Here is a 23,520-nt window from a genome sequence, read left to right on the forward strand (position 1 = left end):
CACCACCACATTCTTTGCCTCTGCATCCTTTTTCCTCTGGCGACACAAATTCATGGTTTACTCTCTGGAAGTTCGGTGCAGACCCTCCGGCGCTTCGCCGGGTTTGTGGAGGAGGAAGAAGGGACTTGAGAGACCCGTTAGTAGACGCAGGCTGCAGAGATTGCAGGAAGGGCCTGCTGGTTGTGGGCTGACCGCGCCCCGCCCTTGCTCCCTGGAGAACGGGACCCAGACGACGGCTCCGCACCCCAACAGCTCTCAGGGCGCTAGGAGGATAGCTTAGTCGCATAGTATTTCCTGTTTTTCTTTTTTTTAGAGAAAAGTAAAAACGCATTCATTAATTCAAGCAAACACCGTAGTGGCAAAAGCTGCGGACTAGTCAGGACTGCAAGGAAGTTTGGCCCCAGGAGGCCACCGTTGGGCGGTGCTGTTCCACGGAAAACAGTGCGAGACAGCCGTCCAGTGGAAGCTTGGCCTGCGGCGGACAGGGGCACCAAGGGAGTCCCGCGGGCCGGCCTTTGGCTCTGAGCGTTCTCCGAGCCGCGGCATCCCGGGCGTGGGACGGAGACGCAGCCCCTGTCAGTGCGCCGACCCGCAGTTTCATGGCCAGTCCCGCCCAGATCTCGCGAGAGCGCGAGCGCACGTCTCGCGATACGCGGGCTCGGTAATAGAGGGAGATCTGAGCCGCGGCGGCGACGGCTGCAAGCGGGCTGAGGCGCTGAGGTGATCGGCCAGGGTCCCGGGCGGGGGCCTGGCTGAGCCGGGGGCGGGTACCCAACAGAGCCGGCGGGAGTCGGGCAGGGAAGAGGCTGGGGCCGCCCGCCGGGCCTCCTCCGGGGGCTGTGAGCCGGCGCCCCTCGGCGTGCCCGCTTCCTTCTCTGAGACCCGGGCCGCCGGGCTTTTACCGGCGCACCCGCTGTGTCCGCCCGGGCCGCCTCTGCGCTTCGTGCTCTGTCCTGTGAGCCTGGGCGTCCAGTGCGGGGCCCCCCAAGACTTCCTCTCCGAGAGGAGCTGGAAACGGCCGGGGCGGAGGCGGCCTCGGAGGAGAGGGGCTTCAGCGAGCCCCCCCGCCCCCCGGCCCTAGACGGCGCGGTGCAGACAGAAGGGCTCTTCCTCGGTTCCTCGCAGGTTGACCGCACTGTCGCCCGCGCCTCTGCACCTGAGCGGCCAGCGTGGGGTGCCACTACTTCATTTCCCACCTGGGGAGCCCGGTGGGAAGATGGGAAAGCGCCTTGCCCAGAGTCGCACTCCTGGCAGGCAGTGGGGCGGGCACTTGGATTTCCTCTCTCGTGTCAGTTGGGAGAAAGCAGGTGGAGGAGCGGTGAACGCAGCAGACCAGCGAAAGTGCCCCGGGGCGCTGTGAAGTGGTGCTGCGGGTGCTGAGGATCCTTGTAATGTCTGTGGGTTCCCTCAGGACGTGGAGGGCACTAGAGAGTCAGAGTGCTCTGCACTCCAGCTCAGGGTTCCATCCAGAGCAGCTGACATCCAGTGGTGAGGCTCCTGGATACAGAGGATGGCATTTGAGCTGCCACCTTTTCCCTTGCCTTATGGAGCGGCTTAGTTCCAGGCAGGTGAAAATGCGTGTGTTCTTTTCATTCTTGCGTATAAGGTGCATCAGCTCTTACAGGGGATGCTGTCTTGAGAAGAGGGTGTATTGGCTAAATTTCCCATCACGGGACGAAAAGTATTAGTTCAGTTCAGTCGCTCAGTTGTGTCTGACTCTTTGCAACCCATGGACTGCAGCACGCCAGGCCTCGCTGTCCATCACCAACTCCGGGAAAGTGTTATGGCCCCGGTCAAACAGTGATTTGCCTTCTGGAGCAGAGTGCTGCCGCCTGGCTCCACGTGGGCCCTGTCTCTCTGCCAGGCTCACAGCACTCGAGTGCTTTTCCCTGGTCTCTCTGCCAGTTCATTTTCCATTTGTCTGAAGGAGAGGTAGAGAGAACAGCTGTGTTGTGCAAGAGTGGAAAGGACAGCCTCCAGAAAACAAGGGCTCTGCGTGCACAAGACCAGTTGTTTAGTTTCTAAGTCACGTCTGACTCTGCGACTCCATGGACTAGAGCCCACCAGGCTCCTCTGTCCATGGGATTTCCCATGCAAGAGTACTGGAGTGGGTTGCTATTCCCTCCACCAGGGGATCTTCCTCACCCAGGGGTCAAATTCGGGTCTGCTGCAATGGCAGGTGGGTTCTTTATCTCTGAGCCACCAGGGAATCCCAGTGCACAAGGTCAAGGTTCTTGTTAAATGGGAAATTCAGAATCAAACCAAGATTCTTCACTTTTTTGGAGGTGGGGAGCAGCTTGAGGGCAGGTGTTTTCCATCTGATACTTAGGGGTCATCAGTGAGAGCTGGCTGCTTGCCTCAGAGGAACATGGTATGCACCTGGAGGAATCCACCCCTTTTGGCTGTTCAGTGTGCTGGGACACTTCCCCCCTTTCTGACTGGTAGGCTGCCTGGTGCAAGGCTGGGATTAGCACCCCTGTGGGGATGCGGGTTCTTCCCTGCTGCTTGTCCTCGGCCTTCAACCTTGGCCTGTGGAGCACGGTCGACCTTAGAGCCAGACAGACCCACGTTCCCATCTCAGTTCTGTAACTGGAAGCCTCACCCCTAAGATAATATTCAAGAAGACCTGATTCATCTGCCCATTCTGAGGATTGCGATGCCGTATGTGAACTTAAAGCAGAGTGACAGTTTAACTCTGTGGCAGTAGCTGCGCCATCTGCGTTTGGAGCCTTCTCTTGGGCCCTGTAATCCTCCCAGCCTTGAGAAGCGGGACCCTCAGTTTTCAGATGAGGAGATGGGCCCCAGAGGCCTTGATGCTTACGAAATGTCAGGCGCCTTCCTCCGTGGTACCTGGCTGAAAGTGGCAGAGATGTCGTCGTTGACCTGTGATTAGCACTGCGCGGTTGTCATCCTCACTGTCGCTGCTGGGCACTCTGTTTCCGATTCCTGGAAGCCAGGCCTTTTGTGGGTGCGTGTGTGGGCAGTGTGCCACCTGACTGCTGAACACCTCATCTCGGGAGCCATCTGTCTGTCCTGCTGGTCTGCAGGTCAGCACTTTGATGGTCAGCAGCCTGGTGGCATATTGTCTTTTTATGCCTCCACTTCCTCTCTGAGAAACTGGAGGTACAGGCTCTCAGTTAACTCCGAAGAATGTGGTTACAGATGCTGGAATATTTTAAGGGTTCTGAGAGAGCAGTAGCGGAGTGGGGCTGCCCAGAGGTTCTCTCTGACTGGGCAGTTGGCAGCGGCAATGGCGCATCAGAAGGCTCCCTGTGACCCTTCTCTTGTTTTCTTCCAGAAGGGAAGCAATCATGGAAGACCTGGGGGAGAACACCACCGTCCTGTCCACCCTGAGGTCTTTGAACAACTTCATTTCTCAGCGAGTGGAGGGAGGATCTGGACTGGATGTTTCCACCTCTGCTCAAGGTTCTCTGCAGACGCAGTACCAGCAGAGCATGCAGGTGAGCAGCGTGTGTTGGGGTGGGGGCCTTCAGGTGCAGACGCCTGCCCTTAGGCGCGACTGGATCAGGTTCCAGATGGCTCAGATGAGCGATGTGTGTTGGGGTAGGGGCCTCTATGGACAGACACCTGTCCTTAGGTAGGACTGGACCAGGTTCTGTGTAGTTGAGGCAGGTCAGCATTTTCTCCGCTTGGAGGCCGGCTGGCCATCTTTCGCATCTCCAACATGGATATTCATAGTTTTGGAGGAGAGCTAGAAGTCATGGTCTGGCCCTGAGATGTCCTGACTCAAAAGCCTGAGATAACAGCAGCACAGAGTGGGCCTGGTGTTTAGTATTGCACTCACACTGTGAGCTCAGAGACACTAGAGCTACAATTGGAAAGCCAGCTCATTTAATTGAGGAATAAAAGCCTAAACTGTCTGGGACTGTGGCCACTGGAATGGTGCAGCCAGCTGCTGGCTTCCTTGATGGTGTGACACATAGGAGGGCTGTGTTCTCAGGATAGGTTCTTGGTCAGCCGGGCAGGAAGGGCAGGGCAGTGAGGGAAGCCTGGGCAGGAGATGGTCTCAGGCTAGGGAGGCCATTTGCACAGCTTGCCTTCGGTCTGCCACAGTGTGCCTTCGGTCACACTTTTCGCTTTGGTTATCGTCTCATCTCACTTTATTTCAAGTGCTCGGCAGCGCTCACTGCACATGGCTGTAAAGGCTCGGGTCTCCTGAAGGACTTGAAGTTCTGGTGTGCCGTGGGGTCAGTGCTCATTGGGGCAGGGGTCGTGGGGTCCACACCGGGAGGGAGTGTGGTGTCGAGCCTTGGCCTGGCCCCTGCCCCTCCGTAGGGGCTGCATCAGGCGACCCCTGGCTGCTTTGCTTGAGTCCCTTCTCCGGTCCACGTTGGCCGTGCTGCTGCCGCCTCTCTGCCGGTGACCTGCCCTGGGGCCCTGTGTCAGATGAGCCAGGAGTTTCTGTTGCTCTGGGAGCCCTGATGAGCCCATGTCTGGTGTGGCACAACAGGCTTGTGTGTGTATGCGTTCACTGGCTGGACAGTTGAATCACTTACTCTGTGTGTGTTGGTGAGCTAAGTTGCTCACTGCCCCTTTTTGGCATGGACTGTTCTTTATTCTGAAATTAGGTCATTTATATTTGTTTTTTGGTGTTAAAACTCCTTTTTTGAAATAGTGGTGGAAATAGATTGTAGTTTTTTTTTTTCCCTTGGTCTTTGCTCACTGGCAGGATATGAAGTTGGCAACTGTGGTTTAAAACAGTGTTATAACTTTGTTGATGCAGCTCTCTGGGAACTTTTGGCCTGTTGGAACTAGAGTCTGGGATTTCCAAGGTCCCAGTTCCCGCTCAGCTCTGACCTGAACGGCTTCCCCAGGTGGGAGGTCAGTAAACGAGAACTGTAGCCAGCTTGAGCTGATTAGAGCCATGGGGCACAGGACCTGCCTGGGAGCCCTGACCCCAGACGTGTCCTGTCTCAGGAGTCTGTCAGCGGTCCCTCTCTTCCTGCCCACCTGGCAGGTGAGGGGAACAGAGCAGCTGCAGGTCCGGGAGTCTGGAAATGGAGCAGGGTCCCGTCTGCCAGTCCCTGCCCGGCCTCATTGTAGAGTCCTGCTTCTGTGCTGTGTGTCACTGTCGGCTTAAACGCGAAAATAGGACTCTCCTTCAAATACTTTTCCTGTCACCGCTCCAGGAGGGTCTGGCCAGCGGATCTGTGTCTCTGGGACCCCTGTGTGGCACCTTCACACCTGGGGCCAGGGTCCCGCCATCCTCTGAAGAAGCTGGGCCTTAGCGTCAGACTCAGAGTGAGACAAGAAGACTGAGTTTCATGGAGGGTTGCGTAGGGAACTCCCAAATGTCAGCAGGTAGGAACTGAAATGAGAGACTACATCACAGGGGAAAGAAAGGGTGGCTTTAGCTCCCGAAGGACGCTGGGGAAGGTTGGGAAAGATGTCTTCTCTCCACCGGGATTTCACACCTGTGGCGTGACTGACATGTTGGGGGTAACTTTCTGTTTGCAGGACTTTCCTCTGCCTTGTGGGAAGTTTAGCAGCACCGTGGCCTCTCCCCCAGGTGCCGGGAGCAGACGCAGACTGCCGCCCACCTTGGGGTGCCCAGCAGTGTCTCCAGATGGGCCACGTGTCCCTGGTTAGAGTGAGACACGTGCTTCTTGAACTGTAACGTGCATATGAACCTGGAGATACTTTAAAAGGAAGATTCTGATTTGGTATTGGCAGTGCGGCCTGAGATTCTGTGTTTCTGTTAAGTGCCCCGGAGATGCTGTGTTGCCAGTCTTAGAATGGGTGGGCTCCAGCCCACCTGAAGACAAGGCCCTGGCAACCGGTGCTCCTGTGGTGCTGTTGGCTGTGTCTCCTGAGGCCCTTCAGAGCTTCCATCCCCCCTTATTCTGTGAGAGGAGGACTTCTGATGGGCCCCAAACTGCCAGGCCCTGGCAGCCTCTCCCTCTGAATCAAACGCTAAGTAGGAGTTGAGGCCATGGTGTTCTGCAGTTAGACTGAATAGCTCCAAGCAGCTGACCTTAAGGTGGGAGAGTACCTGGGTGGGCCTGACCCAGTCAGCTGAATGTTTTAAATCTGGGTCCAGAGATCAAACAGAAGTCAGAGAGGCAGGCAGGAAAAGGGTTCCCTGTGTGTGAGATTCTCGCTTGTTGGCTTTGGGGTGGAAAGGCCCTCGTGGCAGGGCGTGTGGACAGCCTCTGGGTCTGCCAGCCAACAGGAAGCAGGAGGGGGCTCCCGAGTCAGGGAGAGCACAGCTGCCGACTCAGCAGGCTGCAGCCTGTGGATCGTGTTCCCTGGGCGGGAGGCCGGCCGTGTGTGCCCAGCCGTCTGCTCCACGGAGCTGGTGGCGTTTATGGGCCCGAGCTGCTGCGTGGGCGGTAGTCTGTTAAACAGCACAGAAGACGGCACACGCTACCTGAGAACGCGCCTCCCTCTCCTGTCCCTTACCCCCTTCCTTGCTGCTCCCGGCTCCCACCTGGGGGCTGGTGCTCCCCCGTCCTCAGGGCTGAGTGAGGGCCTTGTGGGGAGCGGGGGCTCAGTGAGGAAGTGGCGAGTGAGCCCCTCGCCTCACTCGAGTGAGACAGCTGCTGAGGATCTGTCTTTCCTTTGCATGGGACCTGGTCAGTTGGAGGAGCGAGCAGAGCAGATCCGGTCTAAGTCTCACCTCATCCAGGTGGAGCGGGAGAAGATGCAGATGGAGCTGAGTCACAAGAGGGCTCGTGTGGAGCTGGAGCGGGCGGCCAGCACCAGCGCCAGGAACTACGAGGTGGGTTCAGGCGGGTGTGCTCTAGGCCTGGCCGGTCGTGGGAAGTAAGAGCCCCCCAGCCGGAGCCCAGGCACGCTGCCTTCCTGGCCCCCCGAGGCTGCGGGTTGGCTCTCGGGTGTGTCCTGGGTCCCCAGAGAAGGCAACACGAGGGGCTGGCTGCCGAGCCTGTGTGCCTGCGGAGGTGCTGGTGGGCGCTCTCCGCTGGACGCCTGGCTGCCCTCTCTACTAGAATTGGGATACAGGTCTGGCAGGAGTGCCAGGTGGCCTGAGGCTGGCAGGAGAGTCACCAGCTTGCATAGGAGCCTGAAGCCCAGCCCAGACCTGGCCGCCAGGTCTCGGGGCTGCCCTGTGGTGGCCTTGGCCTGCCCCACCCACACCCCCGTTACCCAGAGGAGATGCTAGGTTTGACTCAGTGCATAAATTCCACACTTTCTTCGCTGTGATAACAGCACTTCGCCAGGGTTTTCAGTAAGTGCAAGCACGGGGCCAGCACCCACCCTCAGGGAAGCACGGGGCCGGAGGCTTTCTGGTCCAATGCTCTGCCTGAATCTTGGCGGCATTTCCAAGGTCTGGGGACCTGCCTGGACTGTCGGGGGTGCAGCCTGAGTAGCGGTGCCCGTCCTGCCCTGTGACGTGCTGATCGGGTCCTGAACAGCCACCGCCCCTGGCTCCTGCGTTGTGGCAGGTCCCCTGGCTTCAGGGTCTCCCCATTGTCGTCTGGGTGGGAGCTTCTGCAGCTTAGCTTCCTGAGGGCAGAGGTCAGCAGAGCGTCGGGCTCCATGTAACCAGGACTTGGTCCCTTTGCCCCTGGGAGTCTGGCTCCCACTGTGTGGCCCCCTTCTCGGGCTAAGGGTAACCTCAGTGGCGACACGGGAACCTTTGGACCTCTGGGGATCATTAGAGTGAGGAGTCTGAGTTCTGTGTCTGCCTTTCAGGGCAAGCCACATGGCCTGGCAGGAGCCAGTGCAGGGTGGCTCTGAAGCTTTGTAGGAGCTGAGGCCCAGGGTCAAGTGTTCCTATCTGTGGGCTCCTGTCCATGCCACCTGTCGCTGCCTGGCCACCCGCTCTCTGGGGGCAGCTGGCTGATTGTGATGGCAGCCTGTGTGTAATCAGGAAGCTGCTGGGTTCCAAGCTCAGAGGCTTCTTCCCAGGGTGGAGTCTGAGGGAGATTTCTGTGCTCCATCCCCTCCCATGAGCAGTGGTCAGTGACGGATGGTGTGTGCCACATGCCCTGCCGGGGGGCCACTGAGAGACGTGCCTGTGTGCTGCGGGGCCGTGCGCTCACCTCAGAGGGGGTCCTGGCTCCAGCCCTGGGACGGCTGTGGACTTGACGACCGGCCTCTTGGTGGCTCTGCTCTGGGTCTCAGACCTGTCCTGAGGGTGGAGCTGGGGGCCTGCCTGCGCAGACTCCCCTCACCAGGCCCATCCTTCTTGGCAGCGCGAGGTGGACCGCAACCAGGAGCTCCTGACGCGCATTCGGCAGCTTCAGGAGCGGGAGGCGGAGGCGCAGGAGAAGATGAAGGAGCAGCTGGAGCGGCACAGGCTGTGCCAGCAGAGCCTGGACGCCGCCGGCAGGAAGCTGCGGGAGAAGGAGGACGGCCTGGCCGAGGCCGGGGAGGTGAGGAGCCGCGGCAGAGGCGCTGCTTCTCGGGAAGGGTGGACGCGGTCCCACCCTCGGCCTGTAGCTGCAGGCTAGTGTCCCTGGTTGATTCTGCTCCGCCTGCATTTTTTGCAGAGGTGTGATCATAGCAAAAATACTAATTTTCCATTTTGTGGTTCTCAGTTAATAAGTTGAATGCTTTTTTAGTCTTTGTGATTATGATTTTTAGTGCTTGATTAATCCATTTTCAGTCACCTTTAAGGGTTCATTTTATGCACACACATCTTGGTGTGGACACACACGGGGCGCATAGCCCCTTCTTGTTTCTATCGAATGATTGTATTTGGACAAGCCCCTAGGGGTTTGTGGGGTAGTGTTACATGATCACCAGTTCTAGGACTCTGTGGCTTTTGCTACCAGTTGCCGTGCTCTGCTAGGAAACATCGAGGACTCTGCTTTCACTGTAGCCTTCCCTGTTACGGATGGAAATACTTGTGGTTCCCCCCCTCCCCGGAAGATGTAAGTAGGTGCCTTTGGATTTCCATGTCTTTGATTATTAGCATCTGAGAATCTCTGTGGAGCCAGACATGGATGAACTGTAGTCCTGTCTCCACCAGCTGAAGGCTGGATGCATTTTAGAAACAGGGCCTGAGCGTTGCTGCTGGTGCAGGTGCGACTGCTGACCTTTCCTGTCCCTTCCGTGAGCTGCTCCAGGTCACAGGTGCCATGAGGAAACGGAGGAGACGCTGCCGGGGGCGCCTGGGGTCACTGGTGTTTTGTCTCCGTGTAGTTTTCTCTCCTTGATAGATCTCAGGAGTGGGCCCCAGCTTGTTTCTGCCTTGGCAGCGCTGGAGAGCCTGTTACGGTTGTCCCTGCATCTGTCCTCTGATGGGGATGCTGGCGGAGGGGAGCCGTGACGGCCTCGGACAAGCCCGCCCCCTGCCCCGGCGTGCGCCTGCCTGCCCCTGCCTGCGCCCCTTGCAGGCTGTTCCGGAGGTGGGGGCGGGGGTGTCCTGCACACGGCTTCATGAAGGGCCGAGGTTGCAGAGCAGACGGCGGTGGGCCCTGGCAGGGCAGAGGTGGTGGCGAGCTGGGACGGAGCCCTGCTGCTGCTGCTCTTACTTTTCACTCCCTTGAGAAGCCCCCGCAACCCCGGTCTGAATTCAGGGCTGTAAATCCACGCCCACCCCGCCGGCCAACTGTGTTTTCTTGTCATGGTGCCCTGGTGCTCTGAGGTCATCTCTCTAATGGCTGGGCTTCCCCACAGCTTTGTCCTCCGTGGGGTGGGTGTCTGATTGCAGTACTCAGCACAGCGCCTGTCTATTTAATTCAGGAAAAGTTGTCAAGGGATATGTTTATCGTTACATAGTTTTAGTACGCTCATTCTTCTTTGAGGCCCAGACTGATTGTTGTAAAAAAGGGAACCGTGCAGGATGTTAAGAGGGCAGGCCCCAGCCCCCGGCCCTGCCGTCAGCCTCTCCGGGGCCTGTCGGCGGCCGCGTGTGTGCACTCACACTGCCCTGGCTGGGTGGGCGAGGCCTGCTGCGGCCACCGTGCCTGCTCGGGGCCCCCGCAGACGTTGCTTGTGTGCTGGGTTCGCTGGTCCACCCTCTCGCCCTCAGCCTGTGGGTTGCTGTCTGGCCCTCAGGCTGACGGGGTGAGGCTCCCCTTGTTACCTTAGAGTGGCTGGTTGTCCTGTTGGAGGCGCAGCCTTCTGCCCCGGGACAGCCACAGCGGAGCCCCATCACCAGCAGGTTGTCTGGGGAGGCTGCGGTCTGCGCCCGTGTCCGCCCGGTGGGCTCGCCGTCCCGGGGCTGGGCTGTGGGCCCACCCACCCCTGCCTTCCTCAGTGACCGCGTCTGGCCTGGGCGTGCATCAGGCTCTGCGGTGCTCGGGCCGCTCCCGTTTGTCCTGAGGACAGCCTCCACCCCCGCTCCTGCGTTCTTGGCGGGTGCCTGGCTGGTTCACAGGTAGCATCTTGTGCAGAGCTGGGATGGGGCAGTTGGAGAAGGAATCCAGGCTGAGAGGGAGAGCAGGTGTGGAGGGGGAGCCGTGCGTCGCTGCCGAGGACCGGGGCTGCGTGCATGCGGCCGGTGGGACCACGGAGGGGCTGTGGGGCCGCCCGGTGCGGTCGCACCCATCCTGGCCTGCAGTGTCCTCATGCCTGAGGCCGTCTGTCATCGCGGCTCGGCTCGAGGGGAGGTCATGGGCTCTGAAGGAGGAGCTGCCTGGATGGGGGCCGGCTCTGGGGAGAGCGTTGGCCCCTGAGTTTCCGTGTGAGGGGCTCCCCTCCGTGCCTGTGCTGGAGACAAGGGTGAGTGGCTTGCGTCTCGCTTTCAGACCATCACCACGTTGAAGGGGAGGCTCTCGGACCTGCAGTGGAGCGTGATGAACCAGGAGATGCAGGTCAAACGCCTGGAGTCTGAGAAGCAGGAGCTGAAGGAGCAGCTGGACCTGCAGCACCAGTGAGTGGAGGGCGGGCAGGGCTGCCAACTTCCAGGCCAGGTGTCTTTCCCCCCTGTGCCAGGCGAGCCTGGAGGTGCGGTGGAGACGCGCTCTCCTGTAGCTGGCAGCCTCTGCCTTACCTGGCGCTGTCTGGGCGGTCTGGCCGCTTGGTGGGCCGTGGACGTGCAGTCCTGAGCGGGCCCTGGGCTTCAGCTGTGCCTGGGCCGGCAGCAGCTTCTGTTGTGAGAACTGTGGAGAGAAAGGAGAACCTTGGGAAGGGAGCTTGCAGGTGGTCGAGACTTAACCACCTGCCCTGAGATTCAGGCCACAGAGGCCCGGACCCTGGGGCCTCCTTGCAGTAGGGAGTGTGTGAATGTGTGCGTATTTGTGTGTGAGTGTGCGCGTGTCTCTGCTGGAGAGCTTTGAGAGTGAGGACAGTTGTTGGCTTCACCACCTGCCTGTTTTTGCACGTGTTCCTTCTCTCAATAGGAAATGGCAGGAAGCTAACCAGAAGGTTCAGGAGCTCCAGGCCAGCCAAGAAGTGCGAGCAGACCAGGAGCAGAGGATCAAGGTGAGCGGCCCGTGTCTGGTGGGCTTCACAGTGCTGGTTCAGCCCCCTGTGACCCATGGGGCATGCTCACTGGCATCCGGGGAAGTTAGCCGCCTGTGTCTACCGCAGCTGTTCACACTGCTGGTCATCTCCTTGTGCCCCAGGCCCCGTGCCGGGTGCTGGGGTGCGGCAGAAAGTACGAGGTGAGTGCTGCTCCCAGGAAGCTCGCACTCTGCGTGAAGGTCAGAATCAAGCACACAGAGTAGAAAGTGAGCGTGCGGCACCTCGAGTACCGGGGCTGCTCTGAGGACCGAGCAGGACTGGGCCGGGAGCAGCCTGCCCAGGCGGCACGGCCTGCTCAGGCGGACTGAGCAGAGCTGACCCCTTAGTGTTGGCTGAGCAACCGCCCGGTTTAGTCCTGGGCCCATGTTCTTAACCTGCTCTGTGACCTGTTTTGGAGTTTCGCCAGCTCCCCATGCAGCCTGGGGACTCCATGTAGGGAAGGAAGGCCTTGTTGTGCAACGACTCAGTCGTTACGCTGCACCTGGGGACAGCGAGCAGAGCGTGCGGAAGGGTGGTCATCTCCACCCCAGGGACAGTGAGCAGAGTGTGCGGAACGGTGGGTGTCTCCACCACGGGACAGCGAGCAGAGCGTGCGGAAGGGTGGTCATCTCCACCCCGGGGACAGCGAGCAGAGCGTGCGGAAGGGTGGGTCTCTCCACCATGAGACAGCGAGCAGAGCGTGCGGAAGGGTGGTCATCTCCACCCCGGGGACAGCGAGCAGAGCGTGCGGAAGGGTGGTCATCTCCACCCCGGGACAGCAAGCAGAGCGTGCGGAAGGGTGGTCATCTCCACCCCGGGGACAGCAAGCAGAGCGTGCGGAAGGGTGGTCATCTCCACCCCGGGACAGCGAGCAGAGCGTGCGGAACGGTGGGTCTCTCCACCACGGGACAGCGAGCAGAGCGTGCGGAACGGTGAGTGTCTCCACCGCGGGGACAGCGAGCAGAGCGTGCGGAAGGGTGGTCATCTCCACCCCGGGACAGCGAGCAGAGCGTGCGGAAGGGTGGTCATCTCCACCCCGGGACAGCGAGCAGAGCGTGCGGAAGGGTGATCATCTCCACCCCGGGACAGCGGGCAGAGCGTGCGGAACGGTGGGTCTCTCCACCACGGGGACAGTGAGCAGAGCGTGCGGAAGGGTGGGTCTCTCCACCACGGGGACATCGAGCAGAGCAGTGTGGAAGGGTGGGTGTCTCCACGGAGGCTTTGCTGCGCGTCCTTGTGCCAAGTGTGTGCCAGGCTCCTGCCCCGTGGGCAGCACTGCACGTGACTCGCGGGGGCTGTAGCCCTGGAGGCTGTTGAGGCCTGGGAGCGCTTGGTGTCTGTGACTGTCTCTCTCCTCTCTGTCTCCCACCTCCATCAGGATTTGGAGCAAAAGCTGTCCCTGCAGGAGCAGGACGCTGCGATTGTGAAGAACATGAGGTCTGAGCTGGTGCGGCTGCCAACGATGGAGAGGGAGCTGCGGCAGCTGCGGGAAGAGAACGCCTGCCTGCGGTGAGGGACCAGGGGTGTGTGCCTCTGTGTGTGTGTGTGTGTGTGTGTAGAATGCCTGCCTGCGGTGAGGGGCCGGGGGTGTGTTTGTGTGTGTGTGTGTGTGTGTGTGAACATCTGCCTGCGGTGAGGAGCTGGGGACATGTGTGTGGAGAACGCCTGCCTGCGGTGAGGGGCTGGGGATGTGTGCCTGTTTGTGCACACAAGTACACGCACACACGTGTGCGCACACATGTGCACGCAGCCTTCTGGGTCAGGGCCTCTGCACTCGTCCCTGGGGTGTGTGGCTGTCTGAACGACTGTGCTTCTGGCTCTGCCAGGGAGACGCAGGACACCAACGGGCTGCTGCGGGAGGAGCTGGAGGGGCTGCAGCGCAGGCTGGGGCGGCAGGAGAAGATGCAGGAGACGCTGGTGGACCTCGAGCTGGAGAAGGAGGTGAGCCAGCTGGTCTCTGTGGGGTCCTTCACTTGCCAAGGGGACCCCACGTCCCAGCTGATCCACTAGAATGGCGGCTGTTGGGCTAATACGGTGGGTCGAATGGTGGCCCCTGCAGTCAGCCCTGTCCTGACCCCAGAACTATGGAAAAAGGGGACCCCTAAGGGTGCTGAGCACTAGCCTGTGGTAGGAGGTGCCCCTGGGGTTCCTGCTGGTGCGCACAGGTCCTGGTGGGTGCAGGAGTGCGTGGAGGAGGCCAGAGCTGTGTGGAGTGACGAGGACTTGCTGTGCTGCTCTTGGTGGCATTGAAGATGGAGGGGCCGTGAGTCAGGGAACTTGGGGCTTTCCAGCGGTAGAGTGTCCTGTGGAGCGTAGTCCCCTGGCCTCTAAATCCAGCCCAGGGATGTCCTCGCTGGGCTGCTCACCTGCGGGGCTCAGGACAGCAGACATGTGTCCTCAGCTACCGGGTGCATGGTTGTTGGTGTCAGCAGCCCTTGGAGCACTTAACCAGCTGCTGAGTGGGAGAGAGCAGAGGACTCTCTGGTGCCTGGGACAGACATTGTTCCCCACAGAAGAAGCAGACTCCTGTGCTGAGATTCCTCTCCCCGGCTCTGCTGCTGGGACTCACTGTGGGCATTCTGTGGGACCTTGTGGAGATGGCCATGCACGTTGGTGCCAAAGCACCCAAGTTCTCCTGGGCAGACCAGTGCGAGGCCTCCAGGCGCAGGGTCTTCTGTCCTTCCACACTGAGTACCCGTGGTCACACTCAGTCACTTCCCTTTCTGGTTTGCCTGGTATAAGATATGGCACCAGTTCTCATGACTTCAGTCTGGTCAGCCTACCTCCAGCAGTTCCCACCAGCTGGGGCATCCTGGGGCCAGAGCACACGTTCTCTCAGACGCTTGATCATGTGGACACTCAGCCTGAAGCAGCGGTTCTGGAGACAAGCAGTTTTACTTTGCACATAGGTTGTTTGAGAGTTGGTTGAGCTTCTTTGGGGGGAATCACACTGCCTGGTTTCAGACCCTTCTGCGTGTGCTCGCTGGCTGGTGACCCTGGTAGATTACTTTACTTCTCTGTCCACCTGTGTAATGAGGAGTAAGTGTCTCCCTGTAGGGTTGTGAGGATTGAATAAGTTCATGCAAAGTGCTTGAACAGTGGTAAGTGTTGACTGAGCGTCAGCTGTAGTCATAGGATTATTAGCCAGGCTCGTACCCAGGACATGAGAGGGCTCAGGACATGAGAGGGCTCAGGACATGCTCCAGCGGCCGCGTGAGTGCACGGAGCAGCACTGTGCTCGGCCCGGGGGGAGCTCGGAAGATGCAGGTGGCCTGGAAAGGGGGCGAGACTCTGACATGTGGGTGAGCGTGCTGCAGCTGTGAGAATACTGGGCATGAGACCCCACGTTCAGGCCGAGTTGGGGCGTGTCCTCCTGTTCATCCCAGCAGCCATGGCCCCAGCCATGAAGAATTGCTGCTTTTGAACTATGCTATTGGAGAAGACTCTTGAAAGTCCCTTGGACTACAAGGAGATCCAACCAGTCCATCCTAAAGGAAATCAACCTTGAATATTCATTGGAAGGACTGATGCTGAAGCTGAAACTCCAATACTTTGGCCACCTGATGCGAAGAACTGACTCATTAGAAAAGACCCTGATGCTGGGAAAGATTGAAGGCAGGAGGAGAAGGGGACGACAGAGGATGAGATGGTTGGATGGCGTCACTGACGTGATGGACATGAGTTTGAGCACGCTCCAGGAGTTGGTGATGGGAAGCCTGGTGTGCTGCAGTCTGTGGGGTTGCAAAGAGTCAGACACAACTGAGCAACTGAACTGATGGCCCAGCCTGCTCTGTGTGTGTGTTTTGGGAGTGGGACTGGGGCTGAGCATCCTGAGGAGCTCCGGGAAGACGGAGGAGGCGGTGGGGGCCGGGGTCTGCAGTGCCCGGGGCCTGCTTCCTGGGGCACAGGCTGTTACTGCAGGACCGTCTGTGAGGCTCTCTCGGCCCCCAGCCCACAGTCCTAGCCTGCTGGGAGCCTCCCCAGTTACGGCCGGTGTGAGTGAGGTGGGCACAGGCTATTACTGCAGGGCCGTCTGTGAGGCTCTCTCGGCCCCCAGCCCACAGTCCTGGCCTGCTGGGAGCCTCCCCAGTTACGGTCGGTGTGAGTGAGGTGGGCACAGGCTGTTACTGCAGGGCCGTCTGTGAGGCGCTCTCGGCCCCCAACCCACAGTCCTGGCCTGCTGGGAGCCTCCCCAGTTACGGCCGGTGTGAGTAAGGTGGGCACAGGCTGTTACTGCAGGGCCGTCTGTGAGGCTCTCGGCCCCCAGCCCACAGTCCTGCTGGGTGAGGTGCTAAACACTCAGTGTGGCTTCAGCAGTTGGGAAGCAGCCTGGGAGCATGTTGCGTTTTGGAGATGAGGGCAGGCGGTTGTGGAGGACCGGGGCCGTGATGTCACAGTGACTGTCCGTTTCCTGTGACGCTGTCCTCTCTGGGTCGAGTGTATGTGGTGGGAGGGGGTGACATGCTGTGAGAGGACAGCAGGCCCGTGCGTCCCTGGGTGGAGACGCTGGCACAGAGCTCTGAGGGGTCTCCCTCTCTGTCTTTTCAGAGGCTCTTGACAAAGCTGCAGAGCTGGGAGAGGCTGGACCAGACCACCGGCTTGAGCATCAGGTAGGCAGAGGGTGCCAGGGCCACAGTCGCCGCCTTCTCTTCACGGGTGGCACCCTTGGTGAGCGAGCCTGCGCCCCAGGTTCCTCTGGCAGTGGCCCTGCCTGCGGCTGCGGAGGCTCAAAGGGATGGAGCTGGGCAACTCTCCCTGCCAAGGACGCTCTCAAGGGCCAGCAGGTACTGCCCCAGTAGTGCTGAGCTTCCTTAAAGGGCTGTTTTTGTTTATACTGAGGAAGTAGCTGTTTTGTTGAGGGGAAGTAATTTCTTTTAGGTGGCTCTAACAGTTGAAACACACTGAGTCTTTAGGGGTGGAACAGGGAAGCAGTAACGGCAGGTAGTTTGCCATCAGGCCTCTGCAGCAGCCTTAGTGAGTCTGTTGAGCTGACCCCACAGGTGAGCGGCGGGCATCTTCCACCCCCCTGCTGCCTGGCCTCCTGGGGTCCTCGCCCCTTCTGGGGTTGCTCTGCCACTGGCCTTCAGCCTCTGGGCCCCTTCTCGGCCCACACAGACCGCCTCCGCCTGGGTGCAGGGCTGGGAGGCTGGCAGTTTAGGCTCAGTCCTCGGCTCCTGGGCCCTGCAGGGGTGAAGGAGCCTTCTGTCTGTCTGCTTGTGTGAGCTGAGACGGCTGCTTCTCTGTGCCTCTCCTGTTGCTCTTGGAAACTGCGCCAAGACTGCGAGGGGCTGTCCTGTAGTTACACCCTTTGACTGCTGCCCCGAGACCTGCCAGTTCCCCCGCGCTGTGGGCTCCAGGCGCTTGTCACTTGAAAATGCCCCGTTGTCTTCTCTCTGCCTTGCTGAGTCTCAGAGGACAGGCCAGGCTGCTGTTCCCGCCTGACCTCCACCTGCAGAGCTAGGCTCACATGGGCTGGCCCAGTGGGGCCTCTTGCCTGCGATTTCTCCTGCTGTCTGGGCTCACGAGCTTCCCGCCCGCTCCCAGGGAGGCTCTCGTCAGGAGGAAGCTCGTGGCTGCTCTCTTGTGCCCTCTTGTGCCTGTGATACCAGCCGCTGGGGTGTGTGAGCACCTGACCCTGTTAAACCGTGTCTGCCCATCTGTCTGAGCCCACTTGTCGTGGGGTCTCTTACGCCTTAGTTTCCACATGTATAAATTGAAGAGTTTTCTGGAATGTGGGCTTCTCACCACAGGGTCATGCTCTTGAGAATCTGACAAAACTTGTTATCTCTCCACAAAAGCACAGATTCGCGAGTGGGTGTGTGTAAACGTGAGATTCTGCAGGCTGGTTCAGGGACCCACGTCTCCCAAGCATGGTCAGCTAGCTCTGGTGGACGGTAGCCGCTGGAGTCCGGCATTTGTGCTGGTAGCAGCAGTTTGAGGGCCTGGGAGGCGTTTTGGGTCTTCAGGTCAAAGCGTGGCCACAGTGTTGCTCCTCTGGGGCCTGTCGCCATCCCAGGCTCCGGCTGCTGTCCGGTCTCCTTGGGCTTCTGAGAGCTGCCGCCACTAGGCAGGGCCCCTCGGCGGGCCTGGCTCCCTGCGGCCTTGGGGCCTGCTGCCTGCAGCTCCTGCCGGCCCACGCTGCTTCAGCTCGTCTCTGCAAGGCGCTCTCAGCCCTGGAGTCCGAGCTTCTGGTGCTTCAGACCGAGTGTCCTCCACGTGGACTCTGCTCTGGATGGGCTGTGGCTTCTCTCAGGTTCTCAGCGGGCTCTGTGGCCTCGCAGAGGTTAGGAACTGCGAAGGGTCCACCCAGCATGACATTGGCCACCCTTTTCCTGTTTGGAGATTTGTTAAATCCCGAGGACCCAGAGATAACGGCTGGGAGGAGTAGTGTGGGCTGGTGGGCCAACCAGTGCAAACCTTTTGGGAAGCCTGTCTAGCCGAGTGTCCGTATCCGCCAGACAAGCTTGTCCACTCTTGGCCGCGTGTGACTCTTGTCTCCAGCACACGGGTCATGTGAGTCGGGGCCAGGTTGGCCTCAGGACTTGGTGTGAGGGGATGCCGTGCGTGGGGGAGGTGGGGCCTGTGTGCTTGGGCGTGCCGGGGTGAGCAGGCGGCGCCTCTGGTGTCCGGGTGTCCTTGTCCCAGGGCCCTGTGGGTTGGACAGAGGGAGTGAAGGTGGTGAAGGTCTGTGAGGCGCTGAGCATCTTTCCTCAGGAGTGCGGTCTGGCTGGTGATTTGAAGGTGCTGAACAGGGACGCGCTGTGAAGTGTCTGTGATGTACTCGGGCACATTTAACAAGCTGTGTTTATGGGGTCCATGCACTGGGAGCTGAGATGTGGCTGAGAGAGCGTAAACTGGCAGCAGGTAAGCCAGTGCACACAGACACCGTCTCACTCAGCGCTGTGGAGATGACTCACAGGGTCAGCGCAATCCCACTCAGCCCCAGGAGGCTCTTCTGGGAGAAACTGACAAACTGACTCTAAAATTTCTATAGAAATGGAAAGGGCCTGGAACGGCTGTCAGGCTTTGGGAGAAGAGTGTGTCAGAGGGCTGCCAGAGGCTGACTGCAAGCTCCCTGTGAGCAGCGTTAATCAGGAAGGGTGGGCATGGTGTGGAGGAGATCAATGGGCAGAATAGAATGCTCAGGAATAGTCTAAATGCTCAGAGTCAATTGATTTCGGTCAAAGGTGACAAGATAATCCAGTGGGAGAGAGTCTTTGAGCAGATGGTGCTGGCCAACAGGGAGTCTGCACAGACATGGGCACCTCATACTAGCCACTGAATAGTTCAGCGGGGCACGGACTTACGGGTAAAAACACAGTCCTGGAAGCGTGGGTTTGGTAAAGACTTCTTAGGACACAAAGAGCAAGACATACATGGGAAAAAATTGATAAGTTAGACTTAATCAAAATAAAAAACTGTTGCTTTCAAAAAACACTGTTAAGAAAAAAATAAGGCAAAACGTAGAGTGTGAGAAAATGTTTGCAATGTGTGTGTCTGACTGAGGACTTTTATCCAAAATGCAGAGTAAAATGCTTTCAAATTGATAAGATAAGCAGGTTAAAAAAGTGGGTGAAAGGCTTTGGACAGATAACTTTGAGAAGATGTATGGTGAATGAAGACGTGAAAGCTACTCGATGTCGTCAGCACACAGCAAAGCTCAGGTCCCAGCGAAAGCCCGCTCCCCGCCCGGGCACGGTGTGGTGCAGTGGGCACCGGCCTGGCCTGGAGTCAGCAGTGGATGCGGTGCTGTGTAAAGCCTCCACTCTGGGAACAAGCTCTCTTCTTGAGTTTGTCTAAGGCCCATGGGCAGCTGGGGCTGGCCCAGGCTCTTTCAGTGTATCTGGGTCTTGGGGACTTGGAGCAAGTGCTGCAGGAGTGTTGCTGTGCAAGCCAGTGGAGGGCTGCAGAGGGTCAGCTCAGCTCAGTCCAGTCACTCACTCGTGTCCGACTCTTGGTGACCCCACGAATCACAGCACGCCAGGCCTCCCTGTCCATCACCAACTCCTGGAGTTCACTCAGACTCACGTCCATCGAGTCAGTGATGCCATCCAGCCATCTCATCCTCTGTCGTCCCCTTCTCCTCCTGCCCCCAATCCCTCCCAGCATCAGAGTCTTTTCCAACGAGTCAACTCTTCGCATGAGGTGGCCAAAGTACTGGAGTTTCAGCTTTAGCGTCATTCCTTCCAAAGAAATCCCAGGGCTGATCTCCTTCAGAATGGACTGGTTGGATCTCCTTGCAGTCCAAGGGACTCTCAAGAGTCTTCTCCAACACCACAGTTCAAAAGCATCAATTTTTCGGCGCTCAGCCTTCTTCACAGTCCAACTCTCACATCCATACATGACCACAGGAAAAACCATAGCCTTGACTAGACGAACCTCTGTTGGCAAAGTAATGTCTCTGCTTTTCAATATGCTATCTAGGTTGGTCACACCTTTCCTTCCAAGGAGTAAGCGCCTTTTAATTTGATGGCTGCACTCACCATCTGCAGTGATTTTGGAGCCCAAAAAAATAAAGTCTGACACTGTCTCCACTCTTTCCCCATCTGTTTGCCATTAAGTGATGGCATCAGATGCCATGATCTTAGTTTTCTGAATGTTGAACTTTAAGCCAACTTTTTCACTCTCCTCTTTCACTTTCATCAAGAGGCTTTTGAGTTCCTTTTCACTTTCTGCCATAAGGGTGGTGTCATCTGCATATCTAAGGTTATTGATATTTCTCCCGGCAATCTTGATTCCAGCTTGTGCTTCTTCCAGCCCAGCGTTTCTCATGACGTACTCTGCATATAAGTTAAATAAGCAGACTGACAATATACAGCCTTGACGTACTCCTTTTCCTATTTGGAACCAGTCTGTTGTTCCATGTCCAGTTCTAACTGTTGCTTCCTGACCTGCATATAGGTTTCTCAAGAGGCAGGTCAGGTGGTCTGGTATTCCCATTTCTTTCACAGTTTTCCACTGTTTATTGTGATCCACACAGTCAAAGGCTTTGGCATAGTCAATAAAGCAGAAATAGATGTTTTTCTGGAACTCTCTTGCCTTTTCCCTGATCCAGCAGATGTTGGCAATTTGATCTCTGGTTCCTCTGCCTTTTCTAAAACCAGCTTGAACATCTGGAAATTCACGGTTCACATATTGCTGAAGCCTGTTTTGGAGAATTTTGAGCATTACTTTACTAGCGTGTGAGATGAGTGCAATTGTGCGGTAGTTTGAGCATTCTTTGGCATTGCCTTTCTTTGGGATTGGAATGAAAACTGACCTTTTCCAGTCCTGTGGCCACTGCTGAGTTTTCCAAATTTGCTGGCATATTGAGTGCAGCACTTTCACAGCATTATCTTTCAGAATTTGAAATAGCTCAACTGGAATTCCATCACCTCCACTAGCTTTGTTTGTAGTGGTACTTTCTAAGGCCCATTTGACTTCACATTCCAGGATGTCTGGCTCTAGGTCAGTGATCACACCATCGTGATTATCTTGGTCACGAAGATCTTTTTTGTACAGTTCTTCTGTGTATTCTTGCCACCTCTTCTTAGTATCTTCTGCTTCAGTTAGGTCCATACCATTTCTGTCCTTTATGGAGCCCATCTTTGCATGAAATGTTCCCTTGGTATCTCTGATTTTCTTGAAGAGATCTCTAGTCTTTCCCATTCTGTTGTTTTTCTCTATTTCTTTGCATTGGTCGCTGAGGAAGGCTTTCTTATCTCTTCTTGCTATTCTTTGGAACTCTGCATTCAGATGCTTATATCTTTCCTTTTCTCCTTTGCTTTTTGCTTCTCTTCTTTTCACAGCTATTTGTAAGGCCTCTCCAGATAGCCATTTTGCTTTTTTGCATTTCTTTTCCATGGGGATGGTCTTGATCCCTGTCTCCTGTACAATGTCATGAACCTCCGTCCATAGTTCATTAGGCACTCTATCTATCAGATCTAGTCCCTTAAATCTATTTCTCACTTCCACTGCATAATCGTAAGGAATTTGATTTAGGTCATACCTGAATGGTCCAGTGGTTTTCCCTACTTTCTCCAATTTAAGTGAATTGGCAATAAGGAGTTCATGATCTGAGCCACAGTCGGCTCCCGGTCTTGTTTTTGCTGACTGTATAGAGGTTCCCCATCTTTGGCTGCAAAGAACATAATCAATCTGATTTTGGTGTTGACCATCTGGTGATGTCCACGTGTAGAGTCTTTTCTTGTGTTGTTGGAAGAGGGTGTTTGCTATGATCAGTGCGTTCTCTTGGCAAGAGTCTATGAGCCTTTGCCCTGCTTCATTCTGTACTCCAAGGCCAAATTTGCCTGTTACTCCAGGTGTGTTTTGACTTCCTACTTTTGCATTCAGTCGCCTGTAATGAAAAGGACATCTTTTTGGGTGTTAGTTCTAAAGGTCTTGGAGGTCTTCATAGAACCGCCCAACTTCAGCTTCTTCGTGTAAACCCCGGAGGAGGCGGGTGGATGTGGTCTTCACCCTCCGCGCCCCCCGCCCCGCCTCCTCTGGGCGGCCCTCCAGGCCTGCCCTGTGTGACTGTCGGGCGCCAGCACGTGGTGCCCTAGTTGTGCCCAGGGCTGCCGTTCTCGGAGCAGGATTAAGAGCTGCCCCCAGGGCAGGGCTGCTCGGTGATAGGGCTCTCACCCTCGTCCGTCTTTCTGGGCAAAAGCTGGTAAATTCCTATGCGATTTTCTAGAAATGCTGTGTGTACGTGCGAGCTTTTTTTCTTCCAGTTTTATTTTGATATCAACAGACAGCACTGTACAGGTTTAAGGCGTATGGCGTAATGGTTGGGCTTATCCATCTCATGCAGTGATTACCATGATGAGTTTAGTGGGTGCAGAATTTAAAAAATAGGAAAGAAAAGTTTTCTTTGTCACATAAGCTCTTGATGTATTTCCTGCCCCCCTCCAAGAGGTGCCCACTCTGTGCCGTCGCCCTGCAGGCTTGCTTTGTTCAGTTAACTTCTGACAGTGCTCATGCCCTGACGCAGCCTGGCCTCTTGCGTTGTCAGGGTCCCGCGGTATCCGTGGTGTGGGTGGCTCTGATCGACTCGGTTCCCCTGCTGATGGCCATCAGGGCGTCTCCAGTGGGGTAATTTTCCCAGCAATAAGCAGTGTTTTTTGGTTGGATGAATTCTTAGCAGTAGTTTTTTACCCTAAAAGATACTTGTGTTTGACCGAATTGCCCTCCAAGCGTGTACCTGACCTTTCTGTCCCAGCGTGAGCGCATCGTCGGTCACTCGAGGCAGTGTGTGTTCAAAGGCTCTAACAGGGATGGAGAGTGCAGTCACAGCGGAGGGGGAGGAGGAGTGCAGCGGCCGGGCTTTCAGAAGCATCTCAGCAGCTCCTCTTGCGGGGGATGCTCACCGAACAGGCACGGAATGCCTGTTGAGCCCCTCTGCCGCCAAACCTCTCATTTCATACAGGAAACAGCTTGCTTGTGGCCAGGGAGCCGCTGTGCGACGGCTTGTCTCCACCCTTTTGTGCCTGAGTCTGGCCCGGTTTCAGGCAGGCTGGAGGGCGCGGTACCTGCCAGTGTGAGCACAGGTGTGACGGAGTGCGCGGCGTGGGGGCTGCTGGCACCAGCGACACAGAAGGGTGGGCGGGCTCGTTGGCTCTGAAGCCTGGCAGCTGCGGCCCTGGAACTGCTGACCCATCATCTGGAGCGAAGCTGGGAGCTGACAAGTGCTGATCTGGACGTTTCCCAGAAGCATTTGTAGGCTGGCCAGGTGACAAGGCCTGGGTACCGTTCCCCTGATGTGTGAGGCCAATTAGGAGGACGGCACGGGGCGTGCATAATCTCCTCCTAAGAACGGATCCTACTGAGCAGCTTGGACACTGTTATTACCCTCGTGACTGTGTTCCCAATTTCTAATTACCTGGGTGCTGGGCTGATCAATACAGGAAGTGCTGTGGGCGCCTGGGGAGGTGGCTAGGCTGTCGGCCGTCTCGGTTGTTTTAATTGGTCTTGGTGTGGCTTTCTTTAGAAGTTGGAGACAAGATGGAAGGAGAAAGCTTAGGCCTTTTGGGTGCTTGTGAGCTGGGCCCCTTCTGGTCCGGCAAGCTGATACCTCCTTAGTCTCTGTCGAGTTCCTATTTATTCTTGGTTCATTCATTCTCTCACGCGTTCCCAGCTGTTCTCAGGAATCCTAGGTCTGCA

General features: G+C 57.3%; 1 protein-coding gene across 2 annotated transcripts in view; it reads left to right on the plus strand.

The window, feature by feature from the left end:
• Positions 1-568: 568 nt before the first annotated feature.
• MAD1L1 (mitotic arrest deficient 1 like 1) overlaps positions 569-23,520 on the plus strand; it is a 244,258-nt gene continuing 221,306 nt past the window's right edge. Inside the window, exons 1-9 of one of the 2 annotated variants that reach the window (XM_070362807.1) lie at positions 569-720; positions 3,299-3,461; positions 6,602-6,742; positions 8,181-8,360; positions 10,683-10,807; positions 11,277-11,358; positions 12,758-12,888; positions 13,206-13,320; positions 15,928-15,989. In XM_070362807.1, the coding sequence (XP_070218908.1) occupies positions 3,312-3,461; positions 6,602-6,742; positions 8,181-8,360; positions 10,683-10,807; positions 11,277-11,358; positions 12,758-12,888; positions 13,206-13,320; positions 15,928-15,989 (986 nt within the window). In that variant the 5' untranslated portion in view covers positions 569-720; positions 3,299-3,311. Of the gene's footprint in view, positions 721-3,298; positions 3,462-6,601; positions 6,743-8,180; positions 8,361-10,682; positions 10,808-11,276; positions 11,359-12,757; positions 12,889-13,042; positions 13,054-13,205; positions 13,321-15,927; positions 15,990-23,520 lie in introns of those variants that run through there. The other variant, XM_070362808.1, reaches the window with a different exon arrangement.

This window comes from Bos mutus, chromosome 25 (genome assembly GCF_027580195.1).
Source record: "Bos mutus isolate GX-2022 chromosome 25, NWIPB_WYAK_1.1, whole genome shotgun sequence".
Classification (NCBI taxonomy): domain Eukaryota; kingdom Metazoa; phylum Chordata; class Mammalia; order Artiodactyla; family Bovidae; genus Bos; species Bos mutus.